General features: G+C 44.8%; 1 protein-coding gene, 1 long non-coding RNA gene and 1 other non-coding gene across 5 annotated transcripts; 2 read left to right on the top strand and 1 right to left on the bottom strand.

Moving 5' to 3' along the window:
* Nucleotides 1-221: 221 nt before the first annotated feature.
* Nucleotides 222-3,901, top strand: LOC128853402 (uncharacterized). 2 transcript variants are annotated; one of them, XR_008451942.1, is made up of 4 exons: nucleotides 222-513; nucleotides 1,101-1,162; nucleotides 2,372-2,703; nucleotides 2,886-3,901. It is a non-coding gene; the product is annotated as an uncharacterized LOC128853402 (long non-coding RNA). The 2 variants fall into 2 exon arrangements; XR_008451941.1 differs by lacking the exon at nucleotides 222-513 and adding an exon at nucleotides 676-971.
* LOC128853413 (small Cajal body-specific RNA 15) lies at nucleotides 786-916 on the top strand. Its single transcript, XR_008451974.1, has one exon. It is a non-coding gene; the product is annotated as a small Cajal body-specific RNA 15 (non-coding RNA).
* A 151-nt stretch (nucleotides 3,902-4,052) lies between the features above and the next one.
* On the bottom strand, nucleotides 4,053-23,313 carry FSD2 (fibronectin type III and SPRY domain containing 2). Of its 2 annotated transcripts, none has more exons than XM_009556877.2 (13): nucleotides 22,998-23,313; nucleotides 20,211-20,986; nucleotides 20,035-20,130; nucleotides 18,785-19,018; nucleotides 17,464-17,486; nucleotides 16,380-16,501; nucleotides 15,190-15,345; nucleotides 14,009-14,143; nucleotides 13,028-13,181; nucleotides 12,511-12,644; nucleotides 10,485-10,617; nucleotides 7,201-7,377; nucleotides 4,053-4,936 (listed from the first exon to the last, which is right to left on the bottom strand). In XM_009556877.2, exons 2-13 carry the CDS (start codon nucleotides 20,943-20,945, stop codon nucleotides 4,684-4,686), a joined length of 2,352 nt encoding a protein of 783 aa, XP_009555172.2. In that variant the 5' UTR covers nucleotides 20,946-20,986; nucleotides 22,998-23,313; the 3' UTR covers nucleotides 4,053-4,683. The 2 variants fall into 2 exon arrangements, with proteins under 2 accessions (XP_009555172.2, XP_053934128.1); XM_054078153.1 differs by lacking the exon at nucleotides 22,998-23,313 and adding an exon at nucleotides 22,681-22,807.
* Nucleotides 23,314-23,508: the final 195 nt, after the last annotated feature.

The following is a 23,508-nucleotide window of genomic DNA, read 5'->3' on the forward strand; positions in this document are numbered from 1 at the left end:
GCTGAGGGTGTTGAGGCTCTGGCCCAGGTTGCCCAGGGAAGCTGTGGCTGCCCCATCCCTGGAGGTGTTCCAGGCCAGGTTGGATGGGCCTTGGGCAGCCTGGGCTGGTGGGAGGTGTCCCTGCCCACAGCAGGGGTGGAACTGGATGGGCTTTGAGGTCCCTTCCGACCCGCTCCTTCCCATGATCCCGCGCTGTCCCCGCCCCTCGCTCCTCCCTCCCCGCCGCCATCGCGCGCGCGCTCTCTCTCCCCGGGGCTCTGTGCTCATGGCGGCGCCTCCGGTCGCGGGTCGGGGCCGATGGGGGCGCGGAGCCCGGGCGGGGCGGGGGAGTTCGGGCCCCGCAGAGCCTCGTGCGGGACTGGGGTAGCGGGGGCTCGTGATGGGAAAGAGAAGCGCCAGCTCCAAAGGTTCGGGCGCTGTCAGGAGAGGAGGAGGAGGCTGCGAGGAGACTTATAGCGACCTTCCAGTACCTGAAGGGGCTGCAGGAAAGCTGGAGAGGGGCTGTTTCCAAAGGTTTGTAGTGATAGGACGAGGGGCAATGGGTATAAACTGGAGAGGGGCAGATTTAGACTGGACATAAGGAAAAATTTCCTCAGCATGAGGGTGGTGAGGCGCTGGCCCAGGTTTCCCAGGGAAGCTGTGGCTGTCCCATCCCTGGAGGTGTTCCAAGCCAGGTTGGATGTGCCTTGGGCAGCCTGGGCTGGTGGGAGGTGTCCCTGCCCATGGCAGAGGTGGAACTGGATGGGCTTTATGGTCCCTTCCAACCCAAACTATGATTCTGTGATGTGGAGGACTAAGAAAGTGGAGCCGGTGATGTTATATTGACTCCACTGATACTATCCTCCTAAATTAAATGGTGGAAGAACAAGGCCTGCCTGTGAGATAAAGTCAGGACCTACTTCCTCTGCCTACACTGTTTTCTACTGCTCCTTCTAATTGCCACTAAAAGTCAGGTGTTTCTGCAGGAAACGGTGGGTGTTTTTGGTTTGAATCAAACACACTAACTTGTATTTTCTAAGCTGTATTTTAGGGCTGTTGCATTACTTGTTGTTTTATTTGTGCTTTTTGATGTTGTCTCACCTGTGTGTTTTTGCTTACAGGCCCTTTGTTCCTGGCTTCAGGACTGGGTGAGGAGGAACGCTGGATGTACTGAAGGATTATGGTAACCAGTTTAGGAAATGGCAACTGTCTGTTTAGCCATTGGCAGTTTGTGCAAGACTTTGTTAACCAGTGCAGCCTTGTGAAAGGGCTTTGTGTGATGCCCTCAGGTGGCAGCAATGTGTACTGGTGTGTTAAACCAAGAGGGAACAGAAGGGAACTGGAAAAAGTGACCCCTTTTGCCCACCTTAAAGGGTTTTGAGGGTAACTTCTTCGAAGTCCTGTGGCTTTGGGGCAGCCCTGGCAGTACATGGTTAGCAGCTGGTTGATGGTATCCCCTCCTTTGGCAGTTGCTGCTGCTGCAAGCTCTGCAGGGATGCATAGATCACTGATGCAAATCACAGCAGACTGTGGGATTTATTTAAGTGCCTGACGTCAGAGCTTTAGGCATGAGCTCCTGTCCTTCACAGAAGGTGAATGTGGCTGTGTGCCAGTAAATGCACGCAGTGAGAAGGAACAGGAAGAAGAATGGCAGCAGATACCAGGAAATGCGTATCTTCCTGCTTGTAACTCGCTGTCAAAGAAAACTTGTTCTTAAGTGACTCTTGTCCTTTCATGTGATATAGTTCAGCAGTGAGCCAGTGTTCCTGCAGACAGGCCAGAGATGAGAATTGGTTTTGCTTCCTCAGAGGCACCTTTCACTGCAGAGAAAGAGCTCTCAGATGGACAGCTCAACACAGCTCTCTGAGGCGAGTGCTACACCCAGGATTCCAGATAAACCAAATATGCGTGATGTTAGTCTGCTCTGGGGTACCGTGTGGGACCTTTTAGTGCCCTTCAGTTCAAGTAGGAAACTCTTTTTTGCTGTCAAATACAGCTCCTAGCTGTATACAGGGTTTGGCCCTTACTCGCAGTCTTACAGATGGACGGCACTTTTTCCCTGTCTGGGGCACTATGCAGAAAGACAAGGTTGATGCGAGTGCCAGCTTGGATGCCATCCTCATCTGATCAATAGACCCTGTCGTGGAAGTGGTGGCCTCCCCGTAAAGGATTTATATAAAGACAATTCATGTTGATAGTTTCATTTAAAAACCTCAAGTTATTCATGCCTTTTTATTTGCCTTAGAAATATTTAAGTAACAGGATTGGGATTCCAGGGGGAGGCAATGCTTGCTGACAGGTGAAGGTTTTATTAAGCAGAAACATGCAAACCCATTTCCCATATTGTTTTTAACCTAATAGCCAATTATTACCTATTTGTTCTTTTTTCCAGGTATTTCTGTTGCTGCATTAGCTGTCCTGTACCTGGCGATGGCCTCTGAGGTGTGTTCTGACGAGCAGGCTGCTGCGTACCCAGCCATCAGGCCTGCGTTCTCCAGCAGATTCATCAAGCTGACAGCATAACGGCGGAGCCGTTTGGTGCCCGTAGAGTCCCACTCCAAAAGTGCTGCAGCACCTTGCACTTGGCTCAGAAAATCTCTCCTTGCAGCACTCCTGCAAGAGGGTTGTGAAGTCCTGGGGACTCCCAGGGCAGGTCATGAGCTGAAAAATATTCTGGATTGGGTTCTTCTGTGAACTGAGGTGAATCCTGGCATCAGAATGCAGGTATGGTTTAAACACTTGAGGTGAAAGCTGTTGGGGGGGAGTGCTGGGGCTGTTCACAACAGAACATCTGCTTTCATCAGAATCACTGGGTTCACCAGCAGCCTTTCTGCATTAAGGGCTTTGCTGGGAGGTTCAGGCATCCTCGTACATCTGTTCTGATACTTGGTGTTTTACACTTTCAGATATCTACTTGAAAAGTGTGACTCTCCGTTTTTGGCAGATAAAGGTAAAACACATTCCAGTGGGTGGAAGTTGGACCCTGAATCAAGGCATACGTTTTTAAGCAAAGATTTTTCTTTAAAAAACAGTGTTAAAACAAGTTGGGGAGTGCTATCTCACCCCTTCATTCCCTGGCAGAGGAGCTGCTGTTCTCCAGTGTGGCCTCACCCGTGTCAGCAGGACTCGCATAGCATTGGCAGTGGCTGCTGTCTGGGGCACCTGTTTCTGCTGGACACAAGTTGTTGTGCTCACTGCAAGAGAGAGCAACTTTAAGTCCCTGCTCTGCCTTAGGGAGGTCTGACAAAGTAACCATAACAACCTTTTCTGCCCTAGAAATGTCTGAATTCCTGGCAGGCGAAGTGGTCACGCTGTATTTGCATAGCTGAGCGTCACTAAACCCATCTTCTTTTGAGGCTTTCAAAACAAACAAACCCAAGAGAAGATGGTAGTGATCACTGCTGTAAGAACATATTCAGCTCCTGGTTTTGTGGTTTCTGCAAAGCCTGTTTTGGGGAGACTTTTTAAGCCATTTGGGAAAGAACAGACAGGCTTTTGGCATGTGTTTCTATTGTCAAATCTCTTTAGTTCTGGCTTGGCTCTGTTTATTTGTAGGGACTCTGTATATTGTGGAGGACACTTTCTGTGCCTGACTATGCCCTAGAATGGAAACTTGAACCAATGAGTTTTGTAATGAATGTGAATAAATCTGTGGAAAAGCTTCTCTGTTGATGACTCTTGATTGAATTTGGGTAGTTTTGACATGCACAAATGAGGCTCTTTAGAGCCAGTCAAGCCTGCTTGACAGGCAGTGCCTGTCGTGATTGTCTGGAAATGCAGCCTAACCAAGGACACTGCAGCCGAGTGCTGGGTCAGAGTACTTCCAGCTCCCCCTGGACATGCAAAACCTCAAGGATGCAGCATCAGGGGTGAGAAGTCTTCAGTGCTGAGGGGAAGATCAGATCTTTGTGAAGGATTTACCTGAGTAAAGGTGAGCATGGCCAAAAAGAACAAGCTCAAAATGATGCTTTTGATTTCTCAGTAGAGAGGCAATCAACCACTGCAAAAGGCCTGGGTTTCTTTTGTTGGTTTGTTTTTTCCCCCCCTGGGTGAATGAATGAGAAGCATGGGCATTCTACAAAAATGTCTTTTAATATTTGAGACTGTAGTGGAGGCTTGGGTATTTAAAAAAGTGTGTGGTAGGCACTAACAGTTCACACACAAGGGAGGCATATTTGATTATCTTGTGTCGCAGACTTCATGTAGCAAAAAGAATATTTGATTGTGAGATCAGCATCATGGTTGGAGTGTTTTCAGCTCTGTCTAGCAGGTGTACAGTGATTATGCCTTTTGCTGGTTTTGTTTTTCTTTGAATGTTTGGTTCTTCAGCAGATACAAGAGTGCAATTGGTGATTGCTCTGGAACAGAGGAGTTCTATAGGTGTCAAACGGATACTGAGGGTACCAGTGATCCAGCTACCACTGCTGCTGGGTGACTGTCACATCTGGGAAGCATGGTACCCATTTCAAGCTGGAGAATTCTGGGATGCTGATGAATCTTGTGACCATAATGGTTTTCTGCCAAGATCTTGCATAAGAGGACAGAGTGTCCTAAAGGCTTGGGTCTGGCAGCTGTTTTGGGTTAGGGTTGCTTTGTTCTCCTTGAAGGAGAGCTGATTCACGGGGAGTGTGATGGAGCATTTAATCCTGAAAGGTGTTGCTCAATGCAAGTTAACCTGTAGATGTGGCAGCTGCAGAACACAGATCATGGGAGGGCAGTCCACAGGGGTTTTGCAATTCCAGTATGTATCCGTAGGATACCAGGTGTTTCCAAAGCAAAGCAGGGGTGGACGTAATGCTGGAAGTGTGAATTGAATGTGTAAAGGTGCTGGGCAATATCTGCATTGAAGAATGACAGTCTGCAGTTCTCATAGTCCAGCAGGATGCCAATCCTTTGGGGGGGGATTGTAATTCTGATGTCTGGTGTCATCCCACTGTGCAGGAATTCATACTTGTGCCTGTAGGCAAGAAACAGACAAAAGAACCTGAGGGTATCCTGGCTGTTCTCAAAGGGAAGCACTTTCTTTGTGCGCACCGCTGTGTTCCAGGGTGTGTGTTCCAGGGTGTATGTTCCAGGGTGTGCTTCCTGCTTCGCAGTCCTATCCTGCCTGTGTGGCCTGTGGTTACTGCCACAGTCCCACCCACTTTGCTGAGCAATGGCTGTGTTTGCTGGGGAAGGATGTGCTCTGTGCTTCCAACGTAGCCTTAGCCCACAGCGCTCAAGACCTGCCTGTCTAACCTGTGTAAGAGGCCTCTTGTTTCACATTCCAGCCTGGCTGATGGGTATACAAACAGGGTCAGAGTGGACTTTCCATTTCTTCCCATGTCTCGGCAGGCAGTGTGGGTATGCAGTAAATCAGAGGGTGCACTCTTGCCACTAGGGTTACCCTGAAGTTGTCTGTTCCTCCATGAAGTAGCTGTGCTCTTTCAGGCCAACTAGGCTTTCCCCAGAACATCACTTGTGATCCCCTCAGCCTTGCCACTAGACAGCTGTAGGCAGCACCTAGGAGAAAGCTGGTGGGATGGCGGGCCTGTCCTTCAGGCTGCCCACTTGCTTCCTGAGGGCCAGTGGTCCAGAGCCTTCTTTCCTGCCAAAGTTATGGGAACTGCTTCCACCTGCCTTCACAGCAGCAGTGAGGGAGCGTAACCCCTTGGGCAGAGGCTGCCTGACTCGCTGTGGCTAAGTGTCCTCCAGCCATCATATTGCAAATTCCACTCTCTTACTGATGTTTCTGGCTAATTTTCCTACAGGACCTCCCTGCTCAGCCAGGGCAGTAGTGATGGGGAAGTTCCAGTCTTAGTGCTCGTTTACTAGAGGGTGCTGTCTTTTAATTGTGATTCCTGGACTGGAGGCCAGGGAGGTGCTCTATACGTAAGCAGCTTTGTTGTGAGGGTGACCCCCTTCTTCCCTGTGTAGTCACTGTTCGAGTAATGCCAAGGCTCTTCAACCACAAAGACGGAGAGTGACTCAAATAGCTTTCCCTAGTGTGGCACACTGCAACCAAATATGAGACTTTTTGCCTTTCTGAGCAGTGATGAGAAGATTTCTTCAACTGAAGTGAGTTATCTGGTATTTAGTAAGGGCCAGCTTCTTCACTTACCACCTCCTCCACCCACACCACTCCAACCTGAGAAAACTTCCCTGCAGAAATGGGTGACTCAAGCTGAGCATTGGCCCAACTCCCTTGTCTCTCTGAAGTCTGTGCTCATTGCTCCAGGAGAATAAGAACAAACCTCAATGTACCTCTTAGCTCAATGTAGCAAGGAAATCAAATTAGCCTGCCTGCAGTGTATGGGGGAGTCATTAGCTTTAGTGGGTTTGGTCTCTCATTAAGCAGCATTTCTTGCTGTGTGGGAGGTGAATGCCAGCACTGCTGAGGACTCTGGCTACGCAGTGGGCCAGCTGCTGGGGGACTGAGAGCAGCAGGTACTGCAGGAGAAACGTCTGCTCAGGCCAACTGAGCTGCGTCTAACACCCCTCTGCGCACCAGCAGGCAGAGCACAAACAGATTGGGGCCCATGCTGTGCTGTCCTTACCATTTGCTGACTGCGCGTGCAGGGGACACTCAGGTGGTGTCCGGGCTCCCTATTGAGGGGCACCCAGCAGCACCCTGGCAGATCTCGCAGGGCAAGTGGTGAGGCATTTGGACAGGCAGTAGGCAACACTTGGGGTTGCCTGGGAGCGTGATGCTCCATGGGGTGCCAGAATCTCACATGGGAGCCAAAGGCAATGATACTAATGTGATGGAGAGTCAGCAGGTTCAAGCTGAGGCGTAAGGGGAGCTGGTGTTTCTGCATACACGTGTGGCCATTAGGTTATTCCACAGGTAGGAGGGAGATCAAAACCAGCTGCATACAACCGGGTTTAGCCAGGTTATGTGGATCTTTTACTCTCTGTCTTCCCAGTGGGGTTTAGGTGACCTAAAACAAGGCCTTTACAACTGACTTCTGTAAAGCAGATTATATTCAGATTTGCTCCCGAGAATGCCTATTTCAATGTGAGAATGTCATTAAGTAGAAGGATTTGCTTAAAGGTTCCAGTTCCTTCCAACACCACAGTGCCAAGGGTGGAATGTCAGAGGTCCCTGGTTAAGTGCTCAGTCTGGGCTTTGATAGAAATTCTCTGCTGTCCCCTGCAAGTAGGAGCTCTCTGCTGCTCTGCCTGCAGGTGCACCTGGAGGAGGTGTTCCTGTAGGAGCCCTGTAGCGTCCACAGTCCTTACCTCGATGGTGTGATGATGTGCCTCATGCACCAGGATGAGTTGTTTGCCCCCAGATAACCATGCCTTGGAGTGTTTTCAAAAGCCACACCAATTCTGTACTCTGTGTCTTCCTCAACTTCCACCTCCCAGTAATGCTTTCCTGGAAATGGGATCAGACTGCCCAGGATCCCAATAGACCTATGGGAGACAGAGAGGAATAGGTGCTTTGACAGGGTTTCTGCAAGGCTATTTACAATGTTTAAGTGTGTAATGTACCTGGGCATTACAGCAAAAGCCACTTGTGCTGTGTCTCCAGCAGTGCAGCATGGATTATTGACTACAGTGAAGTCCAGATTCTGAGGACCTTACACAGAACCTGTAAGCTGAGACCCACTGTTTTTACCCGTGGGTAACGGTGTAAATGAGTGCCCTGGGAACTTTCAGGAATAGGAAGAAGAGCATCCTGTGCTGCTTCGTTTTCTGTGAAAGTTATTACTTGCTGGAAAAGAGAGCGCTCTGGTGAACCCCAGTATGGCAGGGAAAAAAAGGCTACAGGTTTTGTATTTTCTTCCCAAACAGCCCAGGGCTTTACATGCCAATCACCATAGTAACAGAGCCCTATAACAGCATGAAACCCCAAGCTGGAGATGAGGAGATCTGCTTATGCTGTGTTTGGAGAGACCAACAAGACTTGAACATGGGAGCAGAGCCTGGAATATGCTTAGGTACCTGGGCTGTGAAAGATTTTAACAGTAGCCTGTGGTTCCTAGGCTTTCTGATAGGAATCATTTAGAAAATGATCCTTTAAAAAGATGTGTAGGAGAGACAGACAATATACTACAGAGAGACCCTTCAGCTTGATTTACAGGCAGAGTCTCAGAGTCAAAGGAGCTGGGTACTTTGAAGATGCAAGTCCGTAAAAACACATGTTCTGAAGCAAGAAAGTTTTGCAAAGTAACCCATGCCAGATGCTTCTGAAACACCCTGACTTGGTTAAAGAGGGCAGCATGAACCTGTATGTAATGCCTAGCCTTTCCTCAGGGGAAGTACATGGTGTATTAGCTATCGTTGGTGCATCATAGGGGATAGCAGGTTTCAAAATGCACATTTAGTTTTGGATGGGGAGTCACACACAACCTCTTCCCGTGGCAGGGTCTTCTACAGTTGTAAATTGCAAAGGATGTTGCTGGCAGATGCTCTGAGCTTGTCTGCCTCTCAGTAGAGCTGAGAAAGAGCTGCGCTCAGCATTGGAAGGCCCCATGTGTGAGGGCGGGCATGCACGGCCAGACAGCTGTACTCGGTGCCACCTCGGCAGCGATCACTTAAAGCAAGCGTGCAGTTCATTACAAGTGCGTGTAGGTGTCTTGAAAACAGATTAAAGGCTGCTGAAATCTGGACTGAGAGAGGCTGTGCTGCTGCAGCTTAAGAAGGAAAAGGAATGATGCAAAATGGATGGGTAAACATCTGTGAAAAAAATACTACCATAGTAATGAGAGTTGCAAAGTCACCAAGGCAGATTTGGGTCAGGTCATAAGAGCTTCTATGGTTCGAAAACATGTTAGTCATTTGGTGACTTCAGAAAGAAGAGAGTGTGATGTGATTTCCTTGTAGTTTGAGTATTAGGGATTTCAGCTTCAGAGCTTTTCATTATTGCTTTTTTTCTTTTCCTCAGTAGTATCTTGGCATGAAAGTGGGTTCTGAGAGTTCACAGTGGCGTCAAAAAGTCAGCCTCAGAGTTCAGAATGAGATGAGTGCCAGCTCTGGCTGTTTATGTGAAACATAAAAGCACCCTCTGGAAATGGGATGAAATCCCATTTAGGCTTATCATGATGGCTTTAATGAAGAGAATCTTCTATCTCCTGGCTGTATTCTACTGAGCCTCCAGAAACATTGCATTTCCATGGAGGCATTAAGTTTTGAGCTTGTGTTATTCTGTATCTGCAGATGCCTGTCGGGGTTATATGTTTTTTCTCTGGTTCCAACTGGAAACTTGCATTTTGGCAAGCCAAGTCTCTCATTTCAGTGGCAAAGGGCCTAATTCTGTTTTGAAAGTAAATTCTGTAGGCCAAAATGATAGCAGTTAGATCTTCCAGCAAGAGGTAAATATTCAGATCCCTCTCCTCTCTTTAGCACTTGCTTTGGCTCCTAAATACCTGTTCAAATTTAGCTCAAGGTGCCTAACAGGTGTAAGCAGGTTTGTGGCTGGCTGCACCTGTAATCCTCTTTATGAACTTACATTAACTTCCAAGTGATGATTAAGTTCCAAAAAACAGCTAGAGAGAGTTTTAAACTCACGAATTCAATGTGAGTTCCTGAAAGCCCCATTAGACACTTCCTGGCATCTGTTTCATAAAGCCAAACAGACCAACTGTGTTTTGAACTACGAAACACCGGTGGGTTTGCCTGTTTTGTAGCATTGGCTGTAGTAAACAAGTTCTACATAAGATGAGTGTTTGGTGGTTTCAAGTGCCCAGACCTACATCAAAACAGCCCCCTAAATCTCCACGTGTGAAAATGAGACCAAGGAAGGATGTTCAGAGCCTCCTGCACATTACGTGCAAGGATCTGTTGCGTTAGCAGCTTCAGAGGAAGCAGCAGGGAAGAGCAGCTCCTCAAGTCTTAGAAGTGCACAAGTGCTGGATGACTTAATTAGAAGAGAACCTAATACTGCTGCCTTTTTTTTTTTTAAACCCACTCGTACTGTCCTAAGAGTATAAGGGGTTTGTTGCTTTTGTTTGTTTTTTTCTTGTGACTTTTTGATTTTCTCTGTGAAGATTTAAATGGAAAGAAAGTTTTGGAATTCATGCATAGGAAGATGTAGATAGTAAGTCACCCTAGAACTTCTCAAAAACGAGCAGCAGGCCACAAGGAGTTCAGTAATGGCACTCAGGAACGATAACGCTGGTGAAAGGATAAATGGATACAGATTTTTACTTTATAAGGAGCTATGGGGAAAGCCTACCATTTCAAAATGAATAGTTATCTTCAGAGCCCTACTTGAAATATCTTAAAATAACTCTGATTTTTCTAAAATATGAGTAATCCATATTTTAAAAGGACTGACATATTTTAAAAGGACTGTTCGCAGCTGTCTAAAACTGGAGACAACCATAGTCACTTATGGAAAAACTGCTATGCATTATACATACACAGGCTGGAACTTTTACTTGTTAGTGCCTGGCTTGAAAGTGAGAAGCAATAGCAGTAAAGCATTTTAGTGGATTTAAATTCAAAGTAGCAGTGTGTCATGGGCAAAGCAGCCACAAACCACATGCATTAGTTGCAACTGAAATTCTTCTGTATACCTTGTAAAGCTGTTATCGTAGACAGGCAGATCACACTCTGGGTTTTCCAGTTCATCGCATGCAATTGTAAATCCATCATCTAGAATCGCTAGTAAAGGGTGGGCTGTGTCCTCATTAAGGCAGAAGTATGTGCCTGCAAGAGAGGAGAATGCCTGAGGATAAATCCAGCAACTCCTTATGGTATTAGGGTTAAAGGCTATAGCAAGGGTGTGGTGAAATGTTATTTGAATACACAACAAGATTAACCACCGCTCTGGAAGGAATCTGTGGCTGACATTAAGAGAACAAGGTTGTCCGTTTGAAGTTTTTCAAATAAATGGGTGTTTTTTACCTTAACACTGTTTGTTTACAGCCTTGTGAAAAGCAGAAAAGGGACCTTTAACTGGTTTTTAACCCATCCAAGGCTCAAAGCCGCAGGCATTGCACAGTAAGAAGATATTCAAAGGTGAGGGGTCCTCCCTGCAATGGACTGTCCGGTTTTGAATCATCTTCCTCAGAGATGAAGTGATCTATTTTTAATCACTGAAAGGAGAAGGGGGCTTAAAGGCCTCTCTATGGCACTACTCTTCGATGCAAATGCCAGGGACAGTTTGAAGAGAAGGCACCTTTACAAAGGCGCTACAGGCAGCATCCCTCATACTTCAGCACCTCTTCATCAGATCAGCCCTACGAGAGGTAAGTCAGCCAAGGCAGCCCAGGATAAAAGTACTGCTGCCTTTCTCCCTTTGGAGACTTCACAAAGCCAGTCTGACGCACTGCGCTCTGCCGAGCAGCCTCCTGCGTCACAGCTGCTGTTTGTAGTTGGTGTTTGTGTATCCACCCCAGTCAGTAAGAATCAAAGGTTATTCCCAGTGTTGGAGGTGAGTGCTTGCAGCTGACAGATCAATTTGCATCAGCTGTCTGCATAATGTAGACTCAGAGAAGATAAATCTCTCTAAGTGAAATCATTATAATCAAACTGCAAGTAACTTCAATGCAAATTCAATACAAACAATGACAGGGTAATTACAGGCATGTGCTGCTGAAAACAAACACGCTGTGCAAGCAGAATTGACGATTTCAAATATTGAGTTTGATTTAAGCAGTTGAAATACACACAAATAATGGTAACATAATGACAGTCTTCCTCTCTGGGGGTGTAAGAATGAGCGTTTCTTTTCTGTGGTGTCACTGATGTGCGGCAGACAGGTTTCTTACTGAAATGTAGCCTTTTGCAGATTAATGGCTGCGTGGTCAGGCTGCTAAAGAGGCACAATTAGCAAATCTCTCGCAGAAGGTAAGCACAGAAGAGACTCGGGTATGGTGCAAATTTATCTGTGAATGACATTGAGACACCTCAGTGAGGCTGCAGTGTCATTACAGCCTGGGTGAAGATGAAAAAAGTGTCTACCTATAAGTCAATAAAGTGAGTTTTGATTATATGGCTGGGAGAGGAAAGGGCTTCCAGCTTTCCTTTGGGGAAGAAGGTTAATCCTTGCCCAGCACGGCACTGAAAACAAAGGTGATAATGCTACGTCAGTTGTAGTACCAAAAGCAAAGCTTCCAGATGAAAGCTGGACTGCCTTTTTCCTCATGAGAGCTTCCCCAGCAAAGCTGGAGACGTTCTAATATATCCAAATGACTCTGGAAAATGCTGACTGGCTGTCTCAACCATACTTTGCAGCATCATAATCATTACAAGGTAATCTCTGAAGTGAAATAAAATCACACTACAATACAACTTTCTTCCTTGGTGTGTCAGTATTTGGCAGGCTGGCAATGTCTGGGGGCATTGGGTTGATCTAATCTTTTAAAGTGTTTAGAAATTAGTAATTTTCAAATATCAAGTGTACTGGACAGAAATAATTTTCAATTACAGAGCTAAAACAGTGCTCTTGTTGCAAAAAGCGGGTTTTTTTCATTACTGAACTGTGTGTAATTAGAGGTAAGAAATTAGCACCTGATCCAGAGGCCACTGAAACCAGCAGGAACCTTTCTGCTGAGGTGCTACAATAGGCTGCTGGAGCTGTTCTGAGCTGTACAGTACCTGTGGTGTGTATCAGGACAGGTTCACTTCTTTCACTGGAACCACCCAGATTTAGGGCTCGAACACAGATGCGATAGCTTTGTCTTGGCTGGAGGTGAATTAGGACTTCGCAGTTAGGAATCCCAACAATAGATCTACAGAAAATAAATTCATGGACAATGATAGTGTAGGGAATAAAGTAGGCCTTTGAAATTATTTTTCTGAACAACAAAGAAATTGCGTGACCAGCTTCTCTTGTAACCCACCAAGAACACTTCACCTTGTGCAGCTGTCAGTACTGGGGGTAAGAGTTACCCTGTGACAGACTATGCAGACTTTTACATTTGCTTCTGCCCTTCTCCCATATCCTGTAGAGTCATTCTAGATTTATTTATACAATTAATTTTACTGACAGGAATGTTTATAGAGATAAATTCACCAAAGAGTCGTGAGTCCTTTCTCAGAGCCATCTGATGCCACATGACTTGAAATGGTTTCATCTCTACAGGTCATGGACTGGATAGAATATTGAACTCACTCAGTAACAGTATTGCCACTTTCTTCACCGATCATCTTGGACAATTCAACCATGTAGGAATCAACAGGGTTAATGTCTCTGGATTCCCAGCACACCAGTGCTGCGTTTTCACAGCTTCGGATCTTTTTACTCATTATGGTAGGTGGTGAAGGAGCTAAAAAGTAGGCAGAAGAACAATTCTAAGCTGTTGCTTGAAGATGTTTGCAACAAACATGCTTTGAAGACTTGAAAAATAAAACAAATATGTTTGCTAACACTAGTCGTTAAAGCAACCTGCTTCCCCAATGGACAGTAAACATCTGGCTGGGTGAATAACAGTACTATTCAAAGATATAATTTGGACTATAAAGGTCCCAAGTGAATTAGAGAGAGAAGTAACATAGACAGGGACTGATTGCATAACCCTTTTCTTTCTGTTGTTGGTTTTATCTTTGTCATAAAGGTGTGTATCTCTGTTCTACTCTAAGATGTCAAAGACATCTGGAACGAATGTTTGAAAGCCTCACTCTGACTTGCTCAATTTGATGTCAGGACTTCACAAAAGAGAACCAGGGTCTGTCATCAATCTTGTTGCAGCCAAGCTATTGGGAGGAATTCCTCAAGACAAGCTACACTAATCAAAATGTGCCTGATCGAACCCGCAGTTATGAAGGGCAGCAAAGCAGATGAATCCACAAAATATATACAGGCCAATGAAAGGAGGGCTGGCATCCACCTGGCAGAACTGGGAGACTTGACCTTTATTCCCAGTTCTGCTACATGCTTGCCTTTAAAAAAGGATTTTCGTTTCTCTGCTTCTCTTTCTTCAACTCTAAAGCATGGGCAATTGGCCTGATAAGCTCTCTAGGAATTTCCCCTGCAGTCAGTAGACTAGTAACAGAAGAAACAAAGTGCTCAGAAAGCATTACTAGCATAAAATTCAGAGAATACTGTGAATTTCACTATAAATATCACATAGTCATATGAATAAAATATTTTTACCTGTTACATAAACTGCTTTTTCACTTGGTGGACTGATACCAGAGGCATTTAAGGCACTGACCCAAAATTCATACTGTGTATTCGGCAACAGATTAGTAATTGTGCAGTAAGTTTCTTTGACTTTTACTGTATGCTCTGAAATGAAAACAAAAATCATTTACAGTGCATCTACACAGTTACCCACCCTTGCCCAAAGCTGCCTCAGATAATGGAGTTGAGGAGCACAGGTTTGTCTGCTGAGTTCAAGAGAGCTCCTTGTGCTCCATATCCTTTGATTAGCTGTCAGGCGGGTTTACCATGCCTTCCTCTAAGGAAACGTAAATCAGATAACACATCAGCTTCTGAAGGAGCCACATCACTCAAAAAAAACAAACAAACAAACCCAGAAAAAAAGGTCACCCACCTGTCATTGATTTTTTTTCCCTAAAAAGACCCTACCTGTTCCCACTCGGGGATGCTGTCTGCTCCGCTCACCCGAGCAGTGGGACAAGACCTGAAGCTATTTCACTACTCATCTCTCATTCTTCATCTTATAAAATTTGGACAAGTTCTGCTTTTCTTTCTGAACTGGCCATTTGGCACTACTGGCTCCCACTTTAGCTGGAGAAGTGACTGGGTGTTTTCAGTAAAACATTCTGCAAGAATATTAATAACAAAAGCAGTTTTGTCACAAGGCTGGGACATCTTAGCATGGTTCTGCGGTTCTTTTTTTGTGCATGTGGATGATGGGGAGTTACAGCCTATTATTAGCACTGAGATAAACCATAAGACGACTGTGGGGGTTTCAGTGGGTGTGCTGATAATATGATGATTTACTCTCTAAAAATACCGTGCCTTGCAGTGGACGCAGCGCATGTGTGTCTAATGCAGTGCCCACACCCGAGGAAAGGAAATACTACTGTTGAGACCTAATTCCATTCACTGTCCCCTTCCCACTCTTACTCCAGCTGCTGCCCCACCCTGGTTTTGCTGCTGTGATAGGTCCAGCAGCTTGGCAGGCTTGGCAGGGGAAGAGCAACAAAGGCAGAAGCAGGAAATGTAGTGGCAGGTACGACGCGTGGCACGTACAGAGTGTGCGCAGAAGGTGCACTGGTTGCCACAGCAAGCCCAGAGGCACTTTGGAACTATCTGGTTTTGCCAGTGGAGGGTTGAGGTGTCCCCTTGGTTCCAGGCCTCCTCACCTGCTTGTTCGTCACTGCGCCTCTCGTTGCTCACTGGTTTATAGCACAGTTGGTAGCTCTCGATGGTGTCATCTGAGAAGAGGCCCCAGCAGACTTTCAGTGAGGTGCCAGTTGCTGCATTGGGAGCCTGGGGATTGATCACAGGGGCACAAGGGGCTGCAGAGGGGAAAACAGGTCAGGTTTTGAGTGTGTAAGCATGGTACGCTGTTCACAGGCAAAACCCCTCTCCTCTCACAAAGCTCAGGCATTGAATAGAGTCAGACTCCTCCTACATGGAGAAAAATTAGGGGCTGACCCTGTAAATAGTTGCAGGTAATAATCAGGTCACTGGTGTATGAACTAGTCTCGCTTCAAATCAAAATCAAAACAACGAAATACATAAAGGCGCAGCCTAACCCTTCTCAGTAAATTTGCCCCCCTGGCTCTGAGGGCTGCTGTTCCCTTGCAAGCTCGTACAGCCCTACAGGAGCGACATCCGACACGCATTGCACCGCTGCACACCAGCCCAGGGGCTGGAGGGAAATCCTCTCCGACACAGGTCAGCAGCACAAGCAAACAAGTAGCAAATGCTATTTGACTATAAGAAAAACACAATGTATGGGCATAAAAACCTGTTCTTTCTGATCATTTGTGGCATGCCAGAAAAGATTTAAAATGTTCTGTGGTTTTAGTTTTTTAATTATTAGAAATTAGTTTGGGTTTTCCTCTTTTTCCTGTAGATAATAGGAAAAACGTTTGTAAAACAGCAGAGGAACAAGCTGGTGAAATCTCGTTATCGATAGAAGCCATGCAGGTTGTTTAAAGCAGTTTGGTATCCCTTTCTACTTTGTTCAAGCAACTACAAGGTGAGATAAGTTATCACCAACTAAGCATGCCTGACCCCTCAAGAGAAGTGTGGAGTCTTTGTGAGTCTCCTGGAAAATAATCCAGAATAGCAGCGAAGACCAAACTTGGCAGTTGTGGTAATTTTATACTGAAAAAAAAAAAAAAAAAAGAAAGAAAAAAAATCCAGAAATAGCTTCCAGTGTCTCTGTTTATGTAGGCAAAGAGAAAAATACAGAGGGAAAACTAGTGAGACGCTAATTCTGCCTTTGTAGTTCTCCTTTAAAGGAAGTAAAGGGCTTCTGTTTAATACATACCCTTAATTATCTGTAAATAGTTCTGAAATAATGATCACATAGGAAGAATACCTGGAATAGTATTAATGGAGTTCATTAGTTGTTCAACTTCAGAGACATCTATGACCCGCTCTTCAAAGTCTGGCAGTGTTGAAAGCTTCAAATCCACTTCTTTCTTTAAGAATTCTTCCAGTCTGTATGGGCAAAAAAAAAAGCCTAATTGGAAATACCATAGCGCTGTAGATACCTTTCTATGATACCTATTGGTAAGAGGACAAGAACATCAAACTCTAAAATAACAGCTATTTCCTTGAAATAATGTTTTCATAGTGGTACAAAGCTCAGCCTCCCCATGCCCTTTGGCTGGAGTTAGACGGCCAGACGTCAGATCAGTGCTCAAGATGCTAAAGACAGCTGGACGCTGGTGGGACCGAGGGACCGTGCTTTGTGTGCCATCTGCCGCACGCTGTGCTCCCACGGAGCAGGTGAGCGAGCAGCCCTCTGTGGGAAGCAAGCTCTTAGCTCCAGGACTTTCATTATTTTGAATTTATGATATTTTTACTAATCGAGGACCTCACGGTTCTAAATGTTGTAAATATGAAACAAAGGGGGATCTTTTCTTTGTGTTTTCATAAACAGTGACCATCAATTCAAATGTATATTTTTTGCAACTGATTTAGTGGACCTTAAGATTTCTTCCAACTGCTTCAAGATCTTTCAGTATGTGTTTTGAGCTTCCACAGTTAGATTTTCTACTCCTTTTTAATAATGCATAAATAAGCTTGTAACTAATCTGTTTAGGGAGCTGGCTTTTAGACAGATTTGTATCCAAAGCATTTCTTTCAAGATCTTTAGCAATCCTGTTTCTCAGTCACTGAAATTAGTTCCTTATGACTAAGCCGAAACAGCGATTTATTCCTCCTCTAACTCTCCTTTTTGTCCTTTTGAAATTGGCTCAAAACTAGTTTTGAGTGTTAAACTTCATAGAACAGCTTTTCCTGCTGCATTTTAAACCAGAAATACTAAAAATTTCAATAGCTCTAGTAGCTTAGATGACATTTGTGTGCCTCAAGGGAGTCCAGAATGCAAGTGTCTCCAGTGACAGGTCCAATTAGCAGGAAGAAATGTGACACAAAATCCCAGACTGTGATACTACCTGTCAACCACGGGTAGTGCTGCCTGTAGAAAAAAAAAAGAGAGAGCATTAAAGACAGAAAAGATATGTTTCTTGCATTAGTCCAGAGTCACTACAGCATGCTGTTGACCTGTCTCATATGAATTGGCCCAAATGCAGCCCTTAGAGTGAACTAATTGGCTTTCACTCAGCTCTGAGAAGAAAGCCGCATCTACCTGTCCATTCAAATGCACAGATCTTGGCTGAATTTACAGTAAGATAAAGTGCAATATTAGGCAGTGACCAGTGTTTACCCATCTTGACTCTACATTATACCCTTCCTCAGTTGTCCAAAGTGCCAACAGATCCCTCACAAACAAAACCCAACAACAGCTATGGAAAATAACTTAGTGAAATTCTCTGTATTGGAGGGAGTCTGAGCAGTGCACGTTACTGGAAGACAGATGTACAGTCCCTGGAGAAACCTGAGCAGCTGAGAGGTCATAACCAAGAGCTAGTCACTGCTTGGTGAATAATGGTTCCTAGGGGTGAAGTAAAACTGTTTATGAGCTAAGGAGAAAACAAGGTTATTCCAGAGATGCAGAGAAACAGGAAAAGTCAGCTCATACAAAGAACTCAACGGGCTGGAGTGACACAGCAAGTTAATTTGTTGGAGCAGACTGGAGCTATTAAGAGATTTGTTTACTGTCCAGTTCAGAAGTTACTGTGGCTGTACTAGAGAAATGCTCCCAGCCACCTGAGTCACAGAACAGCTCAGATTAGAGCAATCACGCATCAGCAGTGAAAATTCTCATTTTTTTCCAATTATTTTTCTGCCTGCTAAAGAAAAATAACTTCTTGACACCTCCTCAACAGTGGAATCCATCCATCACTTTGCAAGAGCTGGTCTATTTATTTTGGAGCCTCCTGTTCGGCTGAACTTTTTAACAAAATATGCAAGAAAAAGAAGCATTTCCAAAGTGTTTGCATCACCCTGCCTGTTGTGAGCCCAGAATAGAGCAAGAGAGCTGAGCCTGCATGAGGCAATGAACACTAAGTGCTTCCAGAGCCTCCTGAGATAAGCTTTTTAGAGATGATAGCTTCTTTCTGTACACCACTGAGATTCAGAAATCATTAAACATCCAAGTTACAAACTTCTGCTGCTGCTTCTACATTTTGGCCCCATAGTGTTGCCCCACTAAGTCAATGCCACGATGCCAAGCACCTGGAGCAGTGACAGCACCATAGACTGAGCACCTCAAATGCTCTCCAGTAATAAAGCTACTTGGGACTTCCCAGCTGGGGTCTACTTGCAAGCAGCAAACAGCATATAGAAGGGGCCATGCCAGTAAGAGCTCTTTACCTTCATAAAATTGGCTTTATCATTTTCCAGGTAAAGCTCCTGGGTTACGTCTGTCAGCTCCTTACAGGTGTCGAGTTGTTCCCCACAACTGACCAGCTGCCCATATAAAGCTTCCAGCTTCTGCCTCTTCTCTTCTCCCAGTGCTTCCAACTGTTCTTCGTACTTCTGAGCAAGCACTTGCACTGCGTCGTTGTAATGCACCTCGAAGTTCTGCTCCTGCCTCCCAAAGTTTTCCTGCAAGGCATTTGGGAATCTGTTTCTCAGTGTCTGGCCTGATCCATAACTCAGCCAGAAAAATCTGCCTACAATTCTCCTTGCAAGGGAGGCAATACCAGTACATATAAGCTGTAATTTGACTAATTTGCATTTTTAGGGGTTTATTCTAATCATTCACCCCCACTGACATATAAGAGTGTTGGATTTGGTTCCAGACACAATAAGAGCATCAGAAATTATAATAAAAACAATGACGCAAGGCAGCTGTCTCCAACATAAGTCCAGAGACCACAACTAGGGATATATCTTAGCCATAATCTCACAAGTGTTTCCACCAACACAGTCAAGCACATCCTTGCATGAAAAAAACCATGGCAACCCAGTGGAATCCATGGATTCACACTGGGGAAGCTGAGCAGCTAATGCTAGTATCCTCGCCAGCTGCTGCAGAAAGCATTAGGAAGGAGGATTTAAGGAGCTGGTAAGGCTTTAATGCCAGCAGCTGCCCACTGTTCGGGGATCAATGTCCTTCCATGCCACAAGCAGCAGAGAAAAGAGAGTAGGTGCCTTAAATTACAGCTTCAGTTGACTCCCTGCCAGCTGAGCCCCTTCCCCTGGGGCCAAGTTGACATCAGCCAAGCGGGTGCACAACCCTTGAAGTGCCGTAGCTCAATGCAGCTGGTCCAAGGGTTTGCCTGATCTGGCACTTCTTTAAATGAAACCGGATGAATACAAGGGGTAGGCTCTGGATGGACTAGTTAGGTCCTTGGCCAATTTAAAACTAAGATATAACCTGAGTGGAGGTCACTGTGATTCTGAATGCAACTGTCTGTGCAAATGCTTAATGTGATTTCACTAGCCCACTTAAAAAATTGATTAGGGTGGATTTTCCTAAGTACCAGAGTCTAGGCAAACCCCAAGATAACTCTGTGCTCTGTTACTGTAATCACTCATCTCATTAACAATTGAACGTTGACTGCCAAAACTGTTCTAACACAGGTATCACAAAGTTAGCTCAAGAAAAAATGCCGTACCTCTACAGTGATGAAGATTTCCTCCAGGTGACTGGCAAAGTTTTCCATTTGAGCAATTTGCTCTTCCAGCTTGCACATGTTTTTATGAATCTCCTCCTACCAAAACACCCAACATTATTCTTAATATATCTGAACACCATTTTAGAGGCATTGCAGTACACTTGTATTACTCTTACCTTTTCACTTTCCAAGGCACGGGGTAGCTGAGCCACCTCATGATCCTTGTGCTCACCAAACAGTTTGTCAAAAGCTCGGATTGGTATCTTGCAGGTAGAACAAAAAACATCCATCCCTTCCTCCTCCTCGCTGACAGCCTGACTGCTCCACTCATCCGACATGCCACCACTGCTAAGCCCCTCCCTGGACCCTGTATGGCTCCCAGCCTCATCTTCTACTCTAGCTTTGCTCTGATCTTCATCTTGAGCAGCATCGTTAGGAAGTACCTGTTGCTTTGTGCTTTGACTTTGATCTTTCACTGTAGAGCTGCTTTTTGATGCATTATATACGGAGCCTTGTGATTCTGCTTTTCCTGTGCGAGCAGGTGGCCGTCTGCTCTCCACATGTCCTCTGAGAAGTTCAAGCTCTTTTTCTCTATCCTCATCAAGTCCGTACATCTTAGCCAACTCTGCAACCTCCTTTTCCAAGTCATACCCAGCTTCATGTGAGCGCTGATTTTTTTCACTACTCAATGTAGATTCCTTTCTGGTATCCCACAGAGATCTATCTCTTTGACCAGATAGCTCTTCAGGAAAGATATCAAACCTCTCCTCTGATCCATAAAGATCCATGTGATAAAATATCAACCCTTCTGCCTCAGTGTCACTAGAGTTTGGGACTGGTGGGGAAGCTGAACGACTAGGTGACTGGCCACTAGTTTCATACTCCCTTGTGCTAGCAGATCTGGATGACATTGGTATCCTCAGTGAGGCTTATGAGATGATGAATCTGAATCCTGCAAAAGACAAGAAAAATCCTTAGCAACATACTTAGATATCAAGCATGAGTTTTTCTTGCTTAAAAGTATATAGATGGAATAGGTTTGGCCGAGGACTGCACAGGGCCTGGAGGTAGGCATAGGGAAGACCAAAGCTGGTAACATCACTTCCTATGTGAATCTTCTGAAGTGAAGCCGTGGGAAGCTTGGGGGGTTTTGCCTCCACACAAAGCACAGCAGAGAGCTACCTCTGGTGTGCATCCTGTGTTTTCTGAGTGGTTCATCTGTGACACTGACGCCTGATTTCCAAACCGTGGAGTAGTCCTGTCCTTAGGTCAACACTGCGACTGTGTATGAGACACACTTAGTGCTGTTCTGTGCAATCAGAGGTGGTCTAGTTTGAAGTCTGCTCACCCTTCAGCTGCTGTTAAGCGCCCTTTCTGAACGTCAGTCAGATGTACTGCAGGATGCCCTCTCTTGTGACCATCAGTGCCACATAATACAGTAGTAAATGCCTTGAAAAATCCTGTTCTGGATTTTTCAAGTTACCATTCCTGATACTGAAACTTGAGGTTTCTTCTAACTTTATTCTCAGACCAAGTCTCAGGTCCTTTCTAAGAAACAGGGAAAAATACTGCCTTCTGGGCATTCTCAGGTGCTGTGAAAAAAAAATATTTTAATATAAGTGAAGCTTAGAAAAAAGGTTAATGATGATGCCCAGGATAAATTATACAGTAACTACAAAGCAAAGCAGGCCATTGACCCCTAAATTGACAGAAATCTGCTCTGACCTGGAGCTTGCACACTTTGTCCATTCTGTGCAATGAGGAAGGTGTGAAAAGAGCATGTAGATGTGAAATACAAAGCTGTATGATAAAGCAGACGCACACAGGACAATATTAAAGGTGCAAAAGCAATTTTAACACCGACTCTCCAAGCCCACTCTTTCCAACCAGCCTGTATTAACAATGGCACATGAAATAATCTTAGTATAGACAGACCACATGGTGCTCTGGGAGAGCGGCAACATCCCTGCAGCCCTCCACTGCTCACCAGCAATAACAAAATCAGGGCTACAAAACTGCTGAGGACCGTTTTTCCAGGAATTTATTACTGCAACTAAGAGTTCATGGAGAGATTTCAGCTGAACATTACTGAACCCATAGATACATCTCGTCCTAGCTCAGTGAAGAATAGGAAAGCTTTAAACCCACTTTCTCGCAGAAAAAAAAAAAGCCAAGAGGTCAGTCGGATAGGAACATTATCAGAGTTCCTGCAGAAACTTTCACATAAGCTTTGCTTTCAAACTACATTTTATAGTCTTGATAGCTCTGAGTACTTGCTATCACCTCAAATTTATTCCATCAATATTTAACTACTATTCCCAAGGATTGCTTAGCTAACAAGTCAAAGCAGTCAGTGACTGATTAGAAAGCAACTTCTCAAACCAGTGAAAAATACTAAGAAATTTCCCACTGTTTTATATCACTGACTGAAAACAGTCTAGCCTACCAGATTGGTAAGAAAACACCCACACAAGTTCACTGTTTTTCTTCTGGTACTGCAGACATGGGTGTGGATTCTACAGCTCGCAATACCTTACTATAGACAAAAGCACTGCAGTTAGGCAGAAATAATATTTATGCTAAAGGCAATAAAACAAATCATGCATATTCTAACATATTAAACAGAGGAAAGGTCTTAACACATACCAGAAAATGTTGACTGGCTCCCATAAAGACTTTTCCCCCCATAATTATAACAATACGGCTTGCTTTAGAAGCTACTACTAACTAGAAAAGTGAATTAACAAGTATTTTTCCTACCAAAATGAAATTAAATTACATAAATTAAAATTAGCATAATCAAGCTTGTCTGGAACCCTCCTGCCTAAATAAGATTTTGACATGATGGCTTAGTGTTTTCTCAGTTTACAGGCACAGATAAAATTACAGTGAAGAATGTTTAAGTATACGAATGCAAATTATCGAAAATATATAACAAAGAACATTACTATCTAAAAACTTGCCTTCTATGTTAAGATGTCATAAATTCTTCTGATAGCTCAGATGGCATCAAACTTCATATTCATTTCCCCTAGTAAAAATTAATTCATACGAAAGCAACTCCCTGCCACTCTTCTATGACTGCAGTTGGAAGACTTATTGCCGTAACCCTAGACGGCCTCTTTGCTCAGATAGGGACACTCCAGCGATGAGCAATGGAACAAATATAGATGTTCCCCTGCTGTCCTTCACCAACGTGCTACTTGAGTGTCACCAGGATGAATGTCATACACCAAGAAAAGGCTCTGAAGGTTGATTCCTGGATCTGAAGTACTGGGAACAATTACAGAGAACCCTCGCTAAAGCCAGAACACACTCTCGCTTTCCAAGGTGGTATTAATAAACCCAGTAAAGTGCAGTCATTGACCGTAGGCGTGGTTTCCAGGGCTGTGGATCTAGGCAGAGTAATGTGTGTGGGACACAAAACCCCTGCATCCTGCACAAACTAACTCAAGTGGCTGGGTGCACGTTTAC

The sequence above is a fragment of the Cuculus canorus genome, chromosome 12, assembly GCF_017976375.1.
Source record: "Cuculus canorus isolate bCucCan1 chromosome 12, bCucCan1.pri, whole genome shotgun sequence".
NCBI lineage: Eukaryota > Metazoa > Chordata > Aves > Cuculiformes > Cuculidae > Cuculus > Cuculus canorus.